Source organism: Calidris pugnax, unplaced genomic scaffold (genome assembly GCF_001431845.1).
Source record: "Calidris pugnax isolate Ruff unplaced genomic scaffold, ASM143184v1 scaffold541, whole genome shotgun sequence".
Taxonomy (NCBI): domain Eukaryota; kingdom Metazoa; phylum Chordata; class Aves; order Charadriiformes; family Scolopacidae; genus Calidris; species Calidris pugnax.
The window spans coordinates 69,834-72,134 of NW_015091272.1; the positions used below are offsets into that span (position 1 = coordinate 69,834).

General features: G+C 60.8%; 1 protein-coding gene across 1 annotated transcript in view; it reads right to left on the reverse strand.

Moving 5' to 3' along the window:
• Positions 1 to 20: 20 nt before the first annotated feature.
• The window catches only part of PYM1 (PYM homolog 1, exon junction complex associated factor), a 6,697-nt gene continuing 4,416 nt past the window's right edge, over positions 21 to 2,301 (reverse strand). The window contains exon 3 of the mRNA XM_014960573.1: positions 21 to 567. Coding sequence (XP_014816059.1) covers positions 30 to 567 — 538 coding nt within the window. The 3' untranslated portion in view covers positions 21 to 29. The remainder of the gene's footprint in view (positions 568 to 2,301) is intronic.

A 2,301-nucleotide genomic window follows, 5' to 3' on the forward strand; every position in this document is an offset into this window, starting at 1 on the left:
CACACCCCCCCACACCCCTCCTTGCCCCCTTACAAGTCCAGCTCCAGGTCCCGCAGTTCCTCCTCCAAGGCTTTCCTCCGGCCCAGCTTCTCCAGCTGCTCTTTCGTCGGCTGCTTGATCTCCCCGGAGTCGAGCCGTTGCTGCAGCTCCTCCACCTGCCGCAGCTTCTTCTTCAGATTCTTCACTTTCCTGCTCTTTTCGGCGACGGGGGCTTCCCCTTCGGCGGGGGCCCCGTTATTACCGCAACCGCTGTCCCTTTTGGGTGGCCCTTTGTCCCCTCCGTCGTCACCCCCTTCCAGGGAAGCTTTTTCCAGCGCCTGGATCAGTCCGTCCGTCTCCCTCTCCCCTTTTTCCTGCTGCTGCTTCCTCTTCTCCTTCCGTTTCAAGTTCCTTTTGGCCGTTTTGGACAGTCCGCTCTCGCCGCCCTCGGCCCGGCCGGGCTGGTGGTGCTGGTGCTGTTGGTGTTGGTGGTGTTTGCCGGGTTGTGCCGCCGCCGCCGCCTCCAGGCTCAGCCCCGGGGGCAGCTCGGGTTTGCTTTTGAAAAACTTGACGTATTTGTTCTCGTACCTGCACAGAAAAGAGCCCGTGAAGGGGCCGAGCTCCCTGTCCTGGGGGCAAAGACCCCTTCGTGGTACCACAGACCCCTTCATGGTACCACAGACCTCCTCCTGGGGCCAAAGACCCCCCTCCTGGGGCCAAAGACCCCTTTGTGCTACCACAGACCTCCTCCTGGGGTCAAAAACCCCCACCCTGGGGCCACAGATCCCTTCGTGGTACCACAGACCCCTTCCTGGGGCCAAAGACCCTCTCATCCTGGAGCCACACATCCCTTCGTGGTACCACAGACCCCTTTGTGGTACCACAGACCTCCTCCTGGGGCCACAGACCCCTTTGTGGTACCACAGACCCCCTCCTGGGGTCAAAAACCCTCTCGTCCTGGGGGCAAAGACCCCTTCGTGGTACCACAGACCCCTTTGTTCTACTACAGACCCCCTCCTGGGGCCAAAGACCTCTTCGTGGTACCACAGACCCCCTCCTGGGGTCAAAGACCCTCTCATCCTGGGGCCAAAGACCCCTTCATGGTACCAGAGACCCCTTTGTGCTACTACTGACCCCCTCCTGGGGCCAAAGACCTCTTCCTGGTACCAAAGACCCCTTCATGGTACCACAGACCCCTTTGTGCTTCCACAGACCCCTTCCTGGGGCCAAAGACCCCTTCGTGGTACCACAGACCCCCTCCTGGGGTCAAAGACCCTCTTGTCCTGGAGCCACAGATCCCTTCCTGGTACCACAGATCCCATCCTGGGTCCAAAGACCCTCTCGTCCTGGGGCCACAGACCCCTTTGTGCTACCACAGACCCCCTCCTGGGGCCAAAGACCCTCTCATCCTGGGGCCAAAGCCCCCTTTGTGGTACCACAGACCCCTTCATGGTACCACAGACCTCCTCCTGGGGTCAAAGACCCCCACCCTGGGGCCACAGATCCCTTCGTGGTACCACAGACCCCTTCCTGGGGCCAAAGACCCCTTCATGGTACCAGAGACCCCTTTGTGCTACTACAGACCCCCTCCTGGGGTCAAAGACCCCTTCGTGGTACCACAGACCCCTTCGTGGTACCACAGACACCTTCCTGGGGCCAAAGACTCCTTCATGGTACCAAAGACCCCCTCCTGGGGTCAAAGACCCTCTTGTCCTGGGGGCAAAGACCCCTTCGTGGTACCACGGACCCCTTTGTGCTACTACAGACCCCCTCCTGGGGCCAAAGACCCTCTCGTCCTGGGGTCAAAGACCCCTTCGTGGTACCACAGACCCCTTCCTGGTGCCATAGGTCCCTTCATGGTACCAAAGACCCCCCCCTGGGGCCACAGACCCCTTTGTGCTACCACAGACCTCCTCCTGGGGCCAAAGACCTTCTTGTCCTGGGGCCAAAGACCCCTTTGTGGTACCACAGACCCCCTCCCGGAGCCACAGATCCCTTTGTGGTACCACAGACCCCATCCTGGGGTCAAAGACCCCTTTGTGGTACCACAGACCCCTTCATAGGGTTAAAGACCACCCTACAGTACCAAAGACCCCCTCCTGGGGCCAAAGACCCCCCTGCCGTGGGGCCAAAGACCCCTTTTTGGTACCAAAGACCCCCCCCAGGGCCACAGACCCCTTTGTGCTACCACAGACCCCCTCCTGGGGCCAAAGACCCCTTTGTGGTACCACAGACCCCTTTATAGGGTTAAAGACCCCACCACAGTACCAAAGACCCCCTCCTGGGACCAAAGTCCCCCCCGCCGTGGGGCCAAAGACCCCC